General features: G+C 44.9%; 1 protein-coding gene across 4 annotated transcripts in view; it reads left to right on the top strand.

Annotated features, from left to right (window-relative positions):
• Nucleotides 1-16,444, top strand: part of ECPAS (Ecm29 proteasome adaptor and scaffold) — a 68,428-nt gene extending 51,984 nt beyond the window's left edge. For all 4 annotated transcript variants that reach the window (XM_074857139.1, XM_074857138.1, XM_074857136.1 and 1 more), the window contains 16 exons: nucleotides 99-220; nucleotides 1,373-1,523; nucleotides 2,472-2,537; nucleotides 4,392-4,481; nucleotides 5,931-5,997; nucleotides 6,678-6,769; nucleotides 6,858-6,924; nucleotides 7,164-7,355; nucleotides 8,253-8,461; nucleotides 8,950-8,993; nucleotides 9,579-9,771; nucleotides 10,371-10,515; nucleotides 11,143-11,248; nucleotides 11,409-11,497; nucleotides 12,688-12,759; nucleotides 13,586-16,444. In XM_074857139.1, the coding sequence (XP_074713240.1) occupies nucleotides 99-220; nucleotides 1,373-1,523; nucleotides 2,472-2,537; nucleotides 4,392-4,481; nucleotides 5,931-5,997; nucleotides 6,678-6,769; nucleotides 6,858-6,924; nucleotides 7,164-7,355; nucleotides 8,253-8,461; nucleotides 8,950-8,993; nucleotides 9,579-9,771; nucleotides 10,371-10,515; nucleotides 11,143-11,248; nucleotides 11,409-11,497; nucleotides 12,688-12,759; nucleotides 13,586-13,725 (1,845 nt within the window). In that variant the 3' untranslated portion in view covers nucleotides 13,726-16,444. The remainder of the gene's footprint in view (nucleotides 1-98; nucleotides 221-1,372; nucleotides 1,524-2,471; nucleotides 2,538-4,391; nucleotides 4,482-5,930; nucleotides 5,998-6,677; nucleotides 6,770-6,857; nucleotides 6,925-7,163; nucleotides 7,356-8,252; nucleotides 8,462-8,949; nucleotides 8,994-9,578; nucleotides 9,772-10,370; nucleotides 10,516-11,142; nucleotides 11,249-11,408; nucleotides 11,498-12,687; nucleotides 12,760-13,585) is intronic.
• Nucleotides 16,445-16,447: the final 3 nt, after the last annotated feature.

The following is a 16,447-nucleotide window of genomic DNA, read 5'->3' as shown; positions in this document are numbered from 1 at the left end:
AGTTGCTGTTGTTGTCTTCTCTCTGATGGAGAAGGTGCTTTAATGCAATCCGAGCAGGTTTGTACATGGTTGCAGCACTGATTTTCCCCTGTCCCCAGGTCTGTGTGAAAATGTGTGATCCTTCTAAAGGAGCAGCAGGTCAGAAGACGATAGCTGTATTGCTCCCTTGCCTCCTAGACAAAGGAATAGTAAGCACAGTTGCTGAAGTCCGATCTCTCAGGTTAGTTTGGCATCATGTAAGTTCCCTGGGGTTCGGGTCATGATTTGTCCCAAAGAGACACAGCTTATTCAACTGAATTGCAAAATGTTCTTTGTGTTTGAAGTGACCAGTTTCTCCCCAAAACAGCTTTCCTGATGAGTGCTTTTCTCACTGAGTTCAAACAGCAGCCCCAGGAACTCTACCTGTCTTTTGGGAGTAGCTGGCCTCTCTGCAAATGCCCAGGTTCAGTTCCCAGCAGGAAGTTCCTTTCTCCCTGTACAACTGGCAAACTGATCTGCAAGCAGTTTGCTGTGCTTGAGGCTGTCCTTCAGGACTGGCATGTCTCTTCTGCTTGTAAACAAAAAATCCCACAGTAGTTCTTGAAACCGCCAGGTCTTATTTCATGACTGGTTGTGAGTAGTGATAGCTCACATCCCAGAGGTGACTGCATTTGGTCACACTGTTCAAATACATCTGGCACCATGTAATGGTTTGATGTCCCTTGATGTGTAGGGACTTCATATGCTTGTCACGTTGTAACCTTAAGTTTATTCCTTCATTTGCTTGAAGGACAAACAAGCTGGAAAATTGAGACCTGGAGTGTAGCTGGTCTTTGCAAAAACTGTTTTATTGAACATGATTATCCAGGAAGGTTAAAAAGCTCCTAGCAAATTATAGTGAATATTTTTTGAATTTTTTCATCCCTTTTGAAGACATGAAAACCCTTTGTCAGTATGCAGCCCGAGAGACGTGATCAGTCTGAAACTGACAAATGGGATTTGAACAGATCATTGTGATTTGTTTTTTGTTGGGCAGAGACAATGGATGGTCTCTGGGGTGACTTTGCCCAGAGCTTTTTTAAAACATGAAGATGTGTTATTTCTTCCTACACCTATCTGTATAGTACTGCCTCTTTGCCCATTCCCTTTGTGATACCCTGGCCAAAGTAAACAATCTCTGTGCAAAGCGTTTCATCATTTCGAAGCTCAGGGCTAGGATATGATATTGCTTAAGCAGAAAAATACCCAGATTTTCGTTTGCAGGTAGATTTATGTTGGTGTATCTGAGATTTGGATTGGCCTTTTTGTTGGTACTGAATTAGAGCAGACCAGAAAGGTTTTTTAGCCAAGTCTCTGTGTTTCTCTGTTGACCTTCCCTTTGATCTTTTTCCAGCATTAACACTCTTGTGAAGATCAGTAAAAGTGCTGGGTCTATGCTGAAACCTCATGCACCAAAACTTATCCCAGCCCTGCTGGAATCCTTGAGCGTGTTGGAGCCTCAAGTTCTCAATTATTTGAGTCTTTCTGCAACAGATCAGGAGAAAGTAAGTGCAATTATATTGGAAAAGTATCAACAGAACAGAGATAACAAAGATTTAAGCTTCATTCAGTGAACAGAAAAATAGAAGATTTGGTTGAGAGGTATTCAAAGATACAAAGAGAAATAGGTAATAAGTTACTAAAAAAAGCTTGGTCATTGGAGTATGGCTGCACAAATGTGGGGTTTTTTTGAAGGGTTGGGATTTTTTTTATTCATGAGACCACAGCATATTTCAGAAAGTGAAGAGCGATCTGAGTAAGAACTGTTGTTAAATGTCTCTTCAGCACCATGTACAACTGTGAAACAGGTGAAGATAGTGTCTGTAATATCTGGAATGCACTTGTGCTGTCAAACTTTGCTGCTGTTTTTCCCAGGGGATTAACTGCAGGACTTCATATAACAAATTAGAAGTTGTGCCATAGCACTGTGGGCTGGTGTCCTTTAATCTCTCTCAAAGAGTCATATTAATCGGTAGCAGTCTTCTGGGAAAATGACTGAAACCCACTGTTCAGAAGCAAATACAGCTAATTTCATTGTGGGGAGGGAAAGGGATCAAACTCTGCCCTTTGCAAATGAGAAAGGAGTGAACAGTAGGTCAGAGTGGGATTTTTTTCTCTTTTCCCCTTTTTTTCTTTTTTTCCTTCTTTTTTGATTTTCTTGGGGGTGTGGGGAGGGGGGGTGGATGTTTGTTTTTGTTCTTTTTTTTTCATTCCCATGATGTCAGGAGTGCATGGTTTAGCTCCTGTACTCCAGCTATAACGTCTGTCTGCCTCTGAAAGGAAGACATTCATAGTCTGTAGACATAATTACTTTCTGTCTGTATGCATCTGATACGGGTTTTGATTTGAGTTTATGAAGTAGTCAGTTATAGCTGATGTTTCCCTTTCCACTGCCTTTCCACTGTTTTCATGTTGAGTTTACACTTGGGTTTGTTTTTTTCCTTTTTCTTCAGACTGCAATGGATAGTGCCAGACTTAGTGCTGTCAAGTCATCTCCCATGATGGAAACAATTAACATGGTAAGTACTTGATTCAGAAGGGTTCCAGTGTAAGGTATGTTGTAGGAGAAGAATAAGAATCAAAGTGGGAGCTTTACAGAATCCTCTTCAAGGTTCATTTTGTTATTACATTCCATGTGGACGTCTGTCTACCTTCTTTTTCATGTACTGACTTCTCTCATCCTGTCACCACAACTTGCTCCTCAGATCAGTTGTGAATAACCTTGGCTCCATTTGAAGTCAGATGGATTGTTTCTATACCTGGAGACCTGCCTACTGTGATGAAGAAGGCATCTTTCAAGTGCTTTTCTTTGGATGGGGGCTCAGTTGGTTCTGGATTATGCTAGCTGCCAGTTCTCTTCATCTCTGGCCCACAGTTCCACAATTAACTTCTCGCCTGAGCCTCCGACTGAGGATAGTCGTTGTTCTTAAGGCACAAATGCTGTCCAAGCCTTGTCTCGTGGTGCCTTAGATATCCTTACCTGGGCCTTTCCAGTGCTTTGATGGTGGAGATGTTTAGAGAAAATGCTGCTATCACTGAAAGCACTGTCAGCAGCTGGTGTTTGGCACCATAGTTCCCTGCTGCTGGAGGAGGAGTTGCTGATGCCCAGACACTGTGCTGTAGGGTCTGTCTTGGCAGAGCTCCCTGCCCTCTGTAAGAGCCTGTCCCTTCCCAAAGAAAAGACCCCTCTTTCCTGCTCAGGCATTGCACACAGCCAGGGGCACACGAGCAGACAGGGGGTGTGAATGCTGAGCAAGTTTTAGAAGCATAGCCACCAGAGCTATTCTTTATTTCCTGTGCTTATGGAAAAGTAACAACAGCAAGCTTTCCTGTGCATAACAGCATGTTGAGCTGCATTTCGGTGTCAGGTGGAGCACTCTCTATAAATAGTGTGTAAAGTGGCCGGGAATGAAAAGCTCCATGTGAAAGTGTGCTCGCTGCACCCCGCAGGCTGCTGCAGCTGCCGCTGTCCCTCCGCCAGGCCATGACTCTCCCCTGCCAGCCTGCGGGGGATGGTTGTGCTGCCTTGATCAGTGCATGGGACTTCCTTGGGGAGGGGAGAGATAGCATGGCTGGAGTAGTGTGAAGATGTCCTGGCTCATAAGCAACCTTCTTTCTGTTCCTCTGTATTCGGGGGCTGGCTGTGAGATTATGACATAAATGGATTCCTCCCTTCACCATACTGATGCAGGAGGGGGAAGTGACAGCTGATCTGACTTCTGAAGCTCAGAGAGGGTTACATTCAGTTGGTATTTGCTAGAGTATGAATCTCCCCTCTGCTGATATTGTGCTACACGGAGTGCTGGTAACATGAGGCTTTCTGTTTTCCCCAGTGACATTTTAGGCATAGGAGATTAGAAGTGATACCCAGTAACACCCCTCTTGTACCTTTATGTCAGTTATACCACTTGTTTGTCTTAACCTGTTTGAAACTGTCTTGACTAGTTTCATTTCATTGTCCGGTTTAGATATGTTACTGCTTCACAGTTCCAGACAGTTGGGGGAATTTTGGGTTTTGTCCTAAGATACACTTACCTTTGCATTTCTTTCCTTACCCAAAAGGACTTCTTGTTAGTGTGTTATTTTCAGCTTTTTAAACAGTAGGAGTGCAGGAGTACATCAGTTCCAGCAAATGATAATTTTGGCAGGGTCAGCTCAGCATAGAAGTGGGGCAAGAAAATCTGTATGTAGTAGAAGCCACTTTGTGGTGCTTTTTTCCCACCATGCAGCAAACTCTTGTGATTCAGCTGAAGACCAGCCTGCAGAACTGAGGCAGGCCTCAGCTGCAAGTAAACCAGCTTAAGTCTGCCACCATTACTTTTCTTCTTTTTTTTTTTTCCTTCCCCTTTCCCCCATCCCTTGCCTTTCTCTAGAGCTTGCAGTATTTGGATGTGTCTGTCCTGGGTGAGCTGGTTCCTCGGCTGTGTGAACTGATCAGAAGTGGAGTAGGCCTTGGCACAAAGGTATGTCTGTGATTTTAGTAGTTAATTTGGAAAGGGAAAGGGAACACAGAGCAGTGTCAATGTAAATACAGTTCTTTTGACTGTCTCTTTGAAACTGACAGCTTGGGCTCATTCATACTGGAGTCATTTTACATCTTGAGTCTCAATCCACCTATATTACTTGAGATTTTCTGAATGTGTGCTGCCTTAACCTCCCCGGGGCTACATGGCTGTTGTGCTCTGTGACACAGGAGTTGTCATGGTTTGAGCCCAGAGGGCAACTGAGCGTCACGCAACCATTCACTCACCCCTTCCCCTGCGGCACTGGGAAGGAGAAAAATAATCAAAAGGCTCAGGAATGGAGATAAGGACAGGGAGGAGTTTCTCACCCATTAATGGTCACAGACAAAAGACAGGCTCCTTAGGGGAAGAAAAAGGACATCACTTCAATTCAAACAATAAGGATAATGACACTTAAGAGACAGAGTGGGACAGTGAGAAGCATTACTATACCTTAACACCTCCCCCCACCCCTCCCTTCTTCCCAAGCTCAGTTTTGTTCCTGATATCTCTACCTCCACCCCCAGCGGCACAGGGGCAGGGGATGGGGGGTGCAGTCAGTCCATTGCTTCTTCCTCCAAGGCAGGGGTGAAGCACTCCTCTGCATTCTTCCCCCTGCTCCACTGACATCCCTCTCACAGGAGACAGTCCTCCACAAGCTCACTCCACTGTGAGTCCTCCCCACAGGATGCACTCCTCTCAAGGTGCTCCGGTGTGGGTCACCCTCATGTGTTGCGGTCCCCCCAGTGCTGAACTACAACAACGGGGGCTGCTTCTTCCCACACAGTCCCAGGGGTCCTCCAAGGCTGCAGGTGCATCTCTGCTCCCGTGGTGACCTCCATGGGTGCAGGGGGGCGGCCGTGCCCTCTCACCACGCGATACAGGGGAGCTCCATGCTTCAGCACACCTCTACCCCTTCCTGGCCTTGGTGTTTGCAGTCCTGTAACTCCTCCTCAAAGTTCTGCCCTGCTCCCAGATTCCCCTTCTGAAATACGTTATCACAGAGGCACAGCCACTGTCACTAATCGGCTTAGCCTTGGCCAGAGGTGGGTCCCACTTGGATCCGGGGAACTTTGAGAAGCTTCTCACAGGGGCCGCCGCAGTAACACCCACTACCAAAAACCCCACCACACAAACCCAGCAGAATGTTGTCCTTGATAGCTCTGAATCTTCCAGGACCATCTATCCTGAGCGTGGGTCCTGGTAACTTTTTTGACTTCCTATTTCAATTCTTGTCATTCATTTGTTACAAACTGGTTTTCTGCTTCTGCCCTTGGCTCCCAGGGTAGAGGCTCAGTGGGCCTAGATCATGTCATACAAGTGCATATAACACTGCAGCAAGTATTAACAGTAGTAACCATGGGCTAATATTGTTTAATCTTACCTTTGTTTTCTCTTGCAATCTTCCAGGGAGGCTGTGCCAGTGTAATTGTGTCATTAACCACACAGTGTCCTCAGGACTTAACCCCTTATTCAGGTAAGGTTTCTTTCTAGTCTCAAGGTTCTAAAGGTGCTTTTTGTAGCTGTTCTGTAGGTAGTATTTCCTCCCTGTTGCCCTTGATTTTTATCACAAGAATGATCTTTACGTGCGTATTTTCCTTAGAGAGCTGTTCGAAGTTGCCTTGTGCGTATGTGACTGGCGTGCTGGGGATGTTAAATACCTTACCAAGTTGGAAGAGGCAAAGGAAAGAGTTGAGGGCATTTGCTAGCGCCCAGGAGGAACAGGCAGAAATATCTAGACTTCCTTGGAGCAGATTAACAATGCCTGTGTTAGTGCAGTGCTGTCAGTAAGCATTTGTTCCTTCAACTTGAGCTATGGGAGGACCATAAACAGGGACTTTGCCTCCTTGGATCTTAGTCTTACCTTTACAATTTATAAATAAAGCTGAAAGCACAATCAGCTGGGGTGCTGATGTACAGGAACATTATCAGTCCAGGTGTGCAGGCTGAGGCTGGCAAAACACTAGCTTCTGCTGAGCCCTGCTGTGTTATGCTGTGCAGTTTAAACATAAGGACCAGACAGGCCTATAATCCCGCAAACGTATGATGAAGAAAAATGCATAAATTCAGACAATGTAATGAAATACTGGCTATTGTAATTCTTGTCACAGCAATAAAAACATGATACTTTTGATAAAGCAAAGTCTCTTCCAACAGGCAAACTTATGAGTGCTTTACTTAGTGGCCTGACTGATCGCAACAGCGTGGTACAGAAATCTTTTGCCTTTGCTATGGGGCATCTAGTCCGGGTGAGTTGGGATTTGAGATGGTTTTAGGTTTTATTTTGCTTTTATTTTTTAAAGTGTTTGAGTGATTTGAGTCTCTTCCCTGTTATAGACTTCCCGGGACAGTAGCACTGAGAAGCTGCTGCATAAACTCAGCAGTTGGTACATGGAGAAGGAAGGTATGTTGCTTTTGGGATGTTCAGTTACGGAATATGGTGCATAAAAAGTTCTTGGTGACAGCATAATCTGGTAAAGAAACATACCTATATTGTGATGCTTGGTTTTGCTGGCCAGATAATTCCCATGCATCACTATACATACAATACTGTGCATTTCTCTGCTTCCCAAGAGGCAGACCAAACAGTTAAAGGAAAATCCTGCTTCCCCATCATAATGTGTGATTGTTTTGCTTCTTCAGAGCCAGTTTACAGAGCAGGCTGTGCTTTAACTGTGCATGCTATGGGACGCTACAGTCCAGACGTAGTGAAGAACCACGGCAAACACGTGCTCCCATTGGCTTTTCTTGGTATGCACGAGGTTCCTGATGAAGAGAAAGGAGAAAAAGAGAATTCTACTCTGTGGACTGAAGTTTGGCAGGAAAATGTACCTGGTAAGTTGCGTTAAGAGTGGTAAAAGCTTTCTGGGTAACATGGGACAAGAAATATGCTTTCTGGAAATCCATTTTGGAAATAGAGAGTTCTCGTGGAAAGAAATTTGGGAAACTTGTTTGCATTTTCTTCCTTGCTAAAGATGTCCTGTATGAGTTTCGGCAGGTTAGCTTCTCTGTGGCTATTTAAAATAATTAGAGAGATGTTGATTGCTGAGGATACACAGACACAGTCAGGAGAAGTATTTTAAGATTGTAAGGCACTGAATGCCACTGTAATATGCCCTGATCATGACGCAGGTAGCTGGACATCTTTGGAAATTTTGATGTCAGCCTGAAGTTACAGGCCTGTGTCTTGGGGTGGAGACCTTTCTGGTGAGGCATGTGGTTTTATCTTCAGTGAGTGAATCTGTGCTATGGAAGGGGTATTTTGCCATGATTTCTGTCTGGAAAGGGAGACCTGGGTGCGTGGTGCAATGGTGTTGCTGGCTCCTTCTCTGACCTGAATTCGGATCTGGTTCCTCAGTCACCAGATTACTTTTCTGGAGTTTGGGAAAGGAGATGCAAATAGGTTTTCCAGTGACCAGGTCTTGCAAAAAAAAAAAAAAAAGTTATATTCATCACAAACAGGCTAACACAATGTCTAGTGTCTGCCATATGGAAGGACTGAGATGAGCTCTGGATATATGCTAAAGATTTTCGTCAGAAGCACCTAGAAAACAGAACCCATCTCAATCAGCCTGGGAGGAATTATTCACCCCTTTGCCTGAAGTAGATGTTGCTGATATGTTTCATGGACACAAAAAAAGATAAATCTATAACTGTTTTTTTTTTTCTTTAATAAGATCAGATTTTTATTTGCTTTGTGGCAAAACTAGAGTTTTCCTGTGTGATTCGCAGGTACTCAGGGTGGCATCAGGCTGTATATGCAGGAGTTGATAACCATAACCCAGAAGGCTCTGCAGTCCCAGTCCTGGAAGATGAAAGCCCAGGGAGCAGCTGCCATGGCATCAATTGCCAAACAGACGGGCTCCCTTGTACCACCACATCTGGGAATAGTGCTCTCCGCACTACTGCAAGGCCTGCCAGGGAGAACCTGGACTGGGAAGGTAAAAAAGGAGCTGGCACCTCGTGAGCACCAGCATATGCAGCCCTTGAGCCAGGAAATGCAATGTTCTGTGCTGCAGAGCAGCACGTGTAGGAGCTCTGGCTTAGGGAGTCTGCCTTTTGCCCTGCATTTAGCAGGTACAAAAGTGACAGGGAAGATAAGTGGGTGGAATTCAGATTGCTTTAGGAGCTGGGTTCCCACTTAGACTGCTTTCACTGCAGCACGTTCTAGCCTTGAGGGATACTAGCTTGTGCTGAGAGGCGCTACAAGGCCCCTTCCCACTGCCAGTTCAGGGCAGATGGAAAGCCAAGTCTTCTGCAGCCTCTACAGCAGGAGTGCAGGAGCCAGATTTTGCTTCTCTGGGCTGGTGTCATAGGCATATTTCCCCACTACCTCTCACAGCAGAGTACAAAGGTTTCCTCTCTGCGGCAGGACTGTACCATTTGTTTGTGCAGCATTTCTCAGTGGTATCTGTTTTACTTATTGCAGGAGGAGCTGTTAAAGGCCATTGCCAGTGTCGTCTCTGCATGCCAGTAAGTGTCTTGAAGGAGCTGGTACTCTTAGGATCTAGGATCTCAAAAAGGAGGTTGTTGCACAGTGTTGTTGCCTTTCTGGTGCTAAGGAGACTCTAGAAAGTTGTGAACAGCATCCTGATCTCCCATCAGCATGTGAGGAGTCTCTCTCCACTCTGCTTGTCAATGTGTGGGTCACTGGTGAGAGCTGGGAGGGGCAAGTGATGCTTCAGAGGGACCTGCAGAGGTGAATGGTTGATTTAGGGCAAGGAGGAGCATGTGGAGAGGCCAGAATTGCTAAGAAGAAAGAAGAGACTAAGGGGAAGAATGGAAACCTTAAAGGAGAAAAGAGAGGAAAAGGTAGGAGAAGAGTGAGAGGGGAAAGTGCATTCGAAACATATGAAGAAAGACAGGAAGGAAAAACAGGGAGAACAGAGAAAGTAACAAGGTAAGAGCAAAGAACACCACCAGGGTGTAACTTCAGTTACAACTGCTGGTAGGCAACCCTGTGCCCAGACACAGGAATTACTTCCCATCTGTGGGAAAAGTGGTGTTTGGGAAGGGAGTAATGTGGGTCTAATAGTTTCTGTGTGCCTTGTGTTTCAGTGCAGAGCTGCAGAAGTCGGTGCCCGGCCAGCCCACTGTCAATGATATTGTCCAGGCTGTCCTGAAAGAATGCCGGAAAGAGAACTTAAAGTATAAGATGGTGGCACTGTGCTGTGCAGCTGGGGTGCTGCAGGCAACAAAGGAAGACCGGTTCCAGGAGCTGGCAGATATCATCTTTCCCATGATAAAGAAGGTGACAGTTCAGCTTCTTGAGTTTTTCCTCTTTCAAACCAAAACACCCAAGTGGTACCAGTCCAGCTGATGCTGGATGCACACCAGGCTTCAGCCCAGAAGGCTGCTGATGTGAGGAATACCCCACACTCAGCCAGATCCTTGGTGGGGCTGAATACCAGACTGTTGGTGAGCCCTGGGGGGGTTGTGCCAGTTCTGCCCGAATTCTGAATTAGCCCATATGTTCTGTAGGAAGAGTCCTTCCTGTCGTGTCCAGCACTGCCCCAACACAGCATTAAAAATGAATTCCTGGCTGCTCTACAGGCAGCAAGAGACTCCTAGGAGGCTGTGTAGAGTGCTTCTGTTTAGTATCTGCAGTGCTTTGCAGCTCTGCAAGTGGAACTCATACAGCACAGGCAGGTGTTTGGATGCAAAGCCAGGGAGCCTGCTGTGCACCTCTGCAGGCCTGTGCTAGAACCAGAGCTACCGCTGGCCCAGGGGGCCTGTGCTCCTCCTGTACGGGGGCACTGACTGCGAGGGAAGGCTGCGTCGCGCTGAAGTGTGTGGCTAGCCTGCCCTCATCCTTCTGTCGATCACACCTTCCCCCCGTGGTCCCCACAGAACTCTCTTGAGAGCATGGGTGTGGGTTTACCACAGCATGATGAAGAGGATGAGGACATGAGGGAGAAAGAGGTGCAGATGGAGTCCCTGATTTGTGCCTTCGAGACCCTGGGCAAAGCCTGGCCAAGGAGCCCGGAGACACAACGTAAGTCAGCTAATGGTGTGCAGAGCAAACTTCCTTGGCTCAAACTGTTTCTTTTTGAAATGAAAAGGGGAAGGAGGGAGGGATGTGGAGATCATGTGGGGCATGGGGAGGCTTCTGAGGAGATGCAGGATCTCACTGCCTACAGTTTGCAGGATCTTCAATGAGAAAGCTGCCCCAACAACTTTCCCACAGAGTAGCCCATCCTTGGGGAAATTCCTTTAGTGTTGTCTTAAATTTGCTTCACCAAACTGTTCTGAGTTTGTGGAGACATGCAGGATGCCTGAGGTGACCTGCCTAATCTAAAGCAACCTAGTTCTGCTGCTCACATTTATTGCATCAAAAGTGGTACAAGGTGAAGGAGCTAGGTATATCTGAAAAAAACCAGGTTGCTTTTATTAGCATGCCAGAATGTGTAACGCAGCTGTTTATCTTCCAGTGTTTGTTAACAAGAGTGTTGATGCAGTGAAGGTTTTCAGAGTCACTTGTTACAGGATGTTGACTTAGTCCTTTGCAGTGACTAGCTTGATGTCACTTGGAGAGGAGCACAAGGAACAACTGGTAGACAGCAGGGAAGTTTTGTTCTGGCTTTCCCTATGGTAGCACAGCGACACTCTTATCTTCCTGTAGGCTGCTATCGCCAAGAGTTTTGCAAGTTAATGTGTGACCGTCTGAAACTCAGCACGTGGAAAGTGCAGCTTGGAGTGCTACAAGCCATGAATGCCTACTTTCAAGGGTAATTCTCCTTTCTACAGTCCACTTCAATGATGTTTCTTTTCTTTGTTGCTTTAAACTGTTTAATGAAATTGAGGATGACACTGGATTCTGGGAGGAAGTCGAGCAGACTTCTGTCCCAGGGATGCAGGATGTCTTGACAGTATTTTTGCATTTGACAGGCTAATGCTGTTTGATGAGGAGCACTCAGACCCAGTGGCTTTGACAGAAATACTGATGGAAACCTGTTCATCTATCACCCATTCTTTAGGTAAATGGACTTCTCCTGCTTTGTGGTTGATGATGAACTGCTTGTTAATACACTCCTCCTCTGGGGGTTGGCTGGTAGAGGAAATTAAGAATAAGCATAAGCTCTCAGAGGTAACATTTTGCTCTTCCTTGCACTGCGCTGTGATAATTCTGGTGTCGCAGTAGCTGTTAGACAGCTATGCAGGGTGCTGTACATGGAGAAATAAATTCCTCTGGTGCAAGAGAGCTTTGAAAGGGGAGGAAGAGGCAGACAGCAGACTCTGCACAACCTCTCAGGAGTGCAAATCAGAAAAGTAGTAATTTTCTCTGTGCAGAAGATGGACCCCGCCTAGTCAAGCTATGACTGATTTAATGAAACACAAGTTTTGCTTTTGCATAATTCAGACTTCTTGGATGCATACGCATTGGAGAGACCCAAAATTTTCTCAGACAGCCAGTGCATGAAGTTCCAAGGCTTTGAGGCAGTTTGTGCTCTGCCTGAGCAGAGCACCCATGGGGGGGATATAAGTGCTACCTATTTAATGTTGATGGTCATGGGGCTGTTTATTACTTTGGTAGTGTTCCCACTTGTCCTGTGACTGTAACAGTGCCTCAACTCTCCTCGTACCTGCATGTGGCTCTTGTTTCTGGTATATCAAAAGGCAACACCTACTGCAGAGCTAGCTACCAATCCAGACAGCCCTCTGGGGAAAGTTTAACTATCAGTCCTCCTGGAATGAGACTTTTAACAAGATTTTAGCTCAGGAGACCAAATAACTTTTTGTGACAAGCTTGTGCTTGATGGCATAGGGTTTATGTACCCTCACTTAATGCTACTTGTTAAAATTTGGGTGGTTTATAGCCATTACAACTCACCAAAAGAACAGTCTGTTATGCACAGAAGTTGTCTGTGATCACATTGCAACTATGCCAGCGTTGTTCCCTTTCAGTACGTGTGAGAAACAGTAGTGCTGTGGTAATAGCAGAGGTGATGTGCAAGGTTTAGTAACTTGTCAACCTCTAGTTGGTCCCTTTCTGCCATTCAAATGTGTCTAATTGGGGAGCACTGCAGACTGCCAGCACAACTGAGCTCAGTGAGCTGTGCTAACAAAAGTGGAGTGGAGACCGCAGTGGTGACTGCTCTTTTGTACAGTTATTGTGCCTTTGGTTCTCATGGTGGTTGTGGGTTTTTTTGTTTTTTAAATCCCTTAGAAAACAAAAGCTACACGTCCATAAGAACAGAAGCTTTGTCTGTGATACAACTGCTGCTCACCAAACTGCAAGGTGAGACTTTTTACTTGCCACTTTAGGAGAGCCACTGTCTGGTAAAGAAGGCAGCTGTCTGTGTGGCCTGGAACGCTGGAGAGATGGCGTTACCTTCTGCTTGCAGTGCTGGGTGATGTCGGGGCGGTTGGGACTTGGAGTTCGGTGTTGGTGACTCGGGAAACTTTGAGAGGGCTTAAAGTAACTGTGGATAAAGTCAAGGTCTAAAGTACCATTGGATACTCCTTGGGTGAGGAAAATGTCCAGCGAGGAGGGTCCCAGGGAGAGCACACAGGACTGTGTGTAGTCAGATTCTGCTTTATGTGCAAGCTCCATACAGGGGATAGCTCCTGTTTGTGCAGAAGAATAATTTTTTACCCTTCCAGTGCCAAGTTAATTTCAGATTTAAGCCTTGCAGAATTTACTTCAGCGAATGAGTCTACTTAGGTCTCAAGGTCATATGTGTCTGCAGTTGTTCTGTAGCAAAAGTTTCCTTTGGATTTCTGTTATGCACTTTATGTCTCCGTTATTCTAGCAAAAATCTTCTTACATTACATGAAGCAATTGTGAAGTAGGAAACATTTGGTTCCTCAGGCCCTTGTTTTCACACATTACGGCTTAGACAATCAAGCCTAGCCTAAATAGGTATCACTACTCCCTGTGCAGGAGGCAGCACATGCACCTGAGAGTCCAGTTGAATTTGCCTCCTCCTGGAAGAGCAGTACAGACTGCAAGTGAAATGTTACAGACGTCACTCTTTCAGCCTGTCTGGGGTTGGAGATGGTCTTTCAGTTTTTGTGGCGTTCTGGTATTCATGTCCAGTGTCTGTCTCTCTTTATCTACACAGAAGCTCAACAGTGGGAGAGCCTGACACCAGAAAGCAGAGAGCACCTCATTCGTTCGTTGTCTACGATGGCGTTAGATAGCAGACCTGAGCTACAAGAGAAGGCATTTATATTGAAGAAAACACTTGAAAATCTTGACTAAGTTGTAAAACACAAACTACAAAGTGCCATGTAAAACAAAAACAAAAAAGTGCAGTGGTCTGAAAACCAAGTGGGAAAATGAAGATGACTCTGTAGCATGCATAATTCCTGGCCAAAATAAAATATGCCTTAAATTCTTTTCCCCGTTAATGTTATTTTTACTCTTTTTAAGTCAATGGTTAGTTTTTTTATCAGTAAATACCTCTAATGATCTGCCCTAGAATGTTTATGAGTGTGCAACATAAAAAATGTTGAGGGCAAGATGCATTTTTTTCCTTTAAATCGGCAAAAGAATGTTACTCAGATCCCCTTTGTCCTTCAAAGGAATTGTTGAAAAACCACCAGCACAGGAAGTGAAAAGTTTATTTGATTTTCACTGACACTGTGGGTGGAGATCTGTTACCTGGTGTCTGAACAGTAAACCTTCGGGACTCTGCAGTGGAGCTGGTGTTTGTTACCTATAAAGAATGAAATGCTTCCCGTGATGAAGCCCGTGTTAAACTCCTGTGGCTTCCCCAGGGCAGGGTTTCATCTGACACCCACCTTTGCATCTGCTTGCTCCTCCCTTGCAGCCTGTTGTCTGTGAGTTATGAAAGGCAGAGTACTGTTAACTTCGCTCCTTCCTCCTCCTCTGACCTCAGCATGGATTGACCGAGACTATGCCTTCCCCAGCTAGCAACCTCGGCCTCCCAAATTTTAAATGAGAACTTTTTTCCTCAAAGGATGCACAAGAGAGCACTTTACTGAGCTGTGTGGGACAAAGTTGGGCCTAGTTGGTGCCCAGGTGGAACACTGCTCTTCTCAAAATTGTTTTGCATGGACACTCACTCCTCAGCTGCAGGAAAAAAAAAAAAATAGGAAAACAATCTTTTCTAGATATGTTTTTGAAGAGTGTTCGAAGTTTGCAATGACACGTTTTTTTAATAGTGGTAATGTTTTATTCCCTTCCTGTTCGTAACCCTGTTCTTGCTTTGGAAACCTGTAATGATTTAGACTTGTCAATATTTGTAAGAAACTGAATCATCTGTCATTTCTCAGCAGCCCAAGTCATGCTGGTTTCTAGCAAATACTTTTTAATTTGCACTTAAGAAAATTATATCTGCATTAATGTGGAGTAAAATTGCTATATGATGATGTGGCCATGCTGCCTGTCTTCTTTTCTTTGCCCTCCTCAGATAAAAGACAAACTTGACCACTATAGCAACAGACTTCTAATAGTGTAAAGTTAGCACTGCGCCATAATCTGACCAGTATGTGTACAGCTTTTTGGGGATAAATGCTTTGCTGATGGTGAAATAAAATCATTAGTGTGGGCAATACCATGTCCATGGCTTTCAGCATAGGAAGGGTTGTTTCTTTTCTTACAGTTTGCAGCTCCTTTCAGATGTGACCTGTTAGGATGAGGATTGCTCAGATAACGTCGTGTTTCCTCCACACCCATTTATTCAGAATCAGGTATGCAGTACCTACTTTTCCCTCAGGTGCCATTTCCCATTCAGTGTTTTCTGGTACTGTAACAATCTCGTTGTCTGACGTGCTCTCCACGGGAAGGGAGGAATGTAATTTGTGCACGCCTGGTAAGAAAACGTCAGCTAGAAATGGGCAGAGCTGTCCCACTGTGGCTCTCGTGTAGCAGAAACCTCAGCGAGCACTATTGCATTGTACACTAGAACTGGTCAGTGGGCAACTCCTTGGTGCTGGGAGCTGGTGCTATAACGTTTTGATTTACACCTTGTTGCAGGGAGCTGCTCTTCGTTTACGTGTAGTTTGAACTATTGAGCACAGTGTACATTTTAAAATTTTACTGGGCAAATCACTTTGCGGTATCTTTAAAAACTTGCTTACCATGACATGTAGTGTCATGAGTGCTTTTTTTTTTTTTTTGTATTAGATGAATATTACCAGTGATGCTTTGCTGTAGCAGTTCCTTGTCTGACTTGGGTTTTTTTTCGTATTGGTGAGTGACAGTAACAGAAAAGCAAGAGCCTCCATGTCTCTGCTACTGTGAGTTTTCACTGTGGACTGGAGTATTCAGAGGCAATGCCTAATACGGTCAAAGGACCGTAATTAGAATAACTGTAATCATTGTCAATAGCAACCTGAGTTTCTCTATTGGGGATTTACACTAGAGGGAAGAGCGTATTCTAGGAACTCTACAAACAGCTGGATTAACAACTCCGGCCAAGAGTGTTAGGAAGGTTAGAGATGGTATAACGCTTTCTGAATCACAAAGCAATATGTCTTTCTCGTGATTACAGAACAGATTTAGAGCTCCTCTCTAAAGCACGTGCCTATACACAAAACCTACCTGTACAAAAGTTAATTCAGTCAGAGGTTTGATTTCTATCCCCCTCGCATTTGTAAACTTGACAGGATTTAAAAAAAACAGATAAATAGATGTGGCCTTCCTAGAGTTTTTCCTCTAAAAGTGATTGCACTATGTAAAACACACTGTACTTTGCCCAGCATGGGCATTTCTTGTGCTGCTGCAATGCTTTGTATACCTGGAGTGCAGTGCGCAGACTTGACTCTAGCACTCGCATTCTGACCTACAAGCTGTTGCTTAAATGGATGTATATTGAGAAAAGTTTTCTAATGTTGCAAGATCTCCATCAAATTCACTGCAATCTGTACTGTCAAAGTATGTGAATGGTCTGACTGAAAGAAAACCCTCCTGCTTACCAAAAAGGTAAAATTAAATAAAAGCTGCATGACCTGTTCTT

The sequence above is a fragment of the Strix uralensis genome, chromosome Z, assembly GCF_047716275.1.
Source record: "Strix uralensis isolate ZFMK-TIS-50842 chromosome Z, bStrUra1, whole genome shotgun sequence".
NCBI lineage: Eukaryota > Metazoa > Chordata > Aves > Strigiformes > Strigidae > Strix > Strix uralensis.
This window is presented reverse-complemented; position numbering and strand designations above follow the sequence as displayed.